Source organism: Penaeus monodon, chromosome 15, assembly GCF_015228065.2.
Source record: "Penaeus monodon isolate SGIC_2016 chromosome 15, NSTDA_Pmon_1, whole genome shotgun sequence".
NCBI classification, from domain to species: domain Eukaryota; kingdom Metazoa; phylum Arthropoda; class Malacostraca; order Decapoda; family Penaeidae; genus Penaeus; species Penaeus monodon.
Window position 1 is genome coordinate 28,603,342 of NC_051400.1, and position 631 is coordinate 28,603,972.

General features: G+C 37.1%; 1 protein-coding gene across 1 annotated transcript in view; it reads left to right on the forward strand.

The window, feature by feature from the left end:
* The window catches only part of LOC119581915 (mini-chromosome maintenance complex-binding protein-like), a 10,751-nt gene that overhangs the window by 2,944 nt on the left and 7,176 nt on the right, over positions 1 to 631 (forward strand). The window contains exons 4-5 of the mRNA XM_037930079.1: positions 111 to 212; positions 354 to 505. Coding sequence (XP_037786007.1) covers positions 111 to 212; positions 354 to 505 — 254 coding nt within the window. The remainder of the gene's footprint in view (positions 1 to 110; positions 213 to 353; positions 506 to 631) is intronic.

Here is a 631-nt window from a genome sequence, read left to right on the forward strand (position 1 = left end):
ATGGAGATGTTTGTACTCTTTATACTTGATCATTTATGAATTTGATTACATAGTCTAAGTAATTAAGCCTTATATAAACAAGCCACATTATGACAAATCAACTTCAACAGCCTGATGAGGAGTTGGTCAGGGATTCTAATGACTGCCAGACAGGAGATCGTCTTACCTACTACTGTATACCAACACCAGGGGAGAATGCTTGGGTCAAGGAGGTGAGTATTTGAGTGCTCATACTCAGAATTTAGAAAAACAACACATGAATGATATCTATTGTCTTTTGAACAATTTTGGAGAAAAAATGGGCATTAGATATAAAAAGAAGACGTATTCATTCACTGCTGGAATAATTTCAGATATATAGTGAGATGAACCCATGTTTGAGTGAAGCAAGCACATCCAGTTCATGTGGAAGGACCAAGCGGAGTGTTTGTGAAGAGGCAGAAGATGAGCAGGAAGATACCAGCATTGGAGGAGGTGCAAGGCAACAGACTGCAGATGGAACAAGGTGATAAGCAGATATGAAAGTCTCTAGATTCAGGTGTCTGAGTTGTAAAGACATTCTTAAACCCTTAATTTTTTTTTTTCAATGAAATGTGATGTTCAGTTTTCATTGAATTGTGATTCTTTCTAA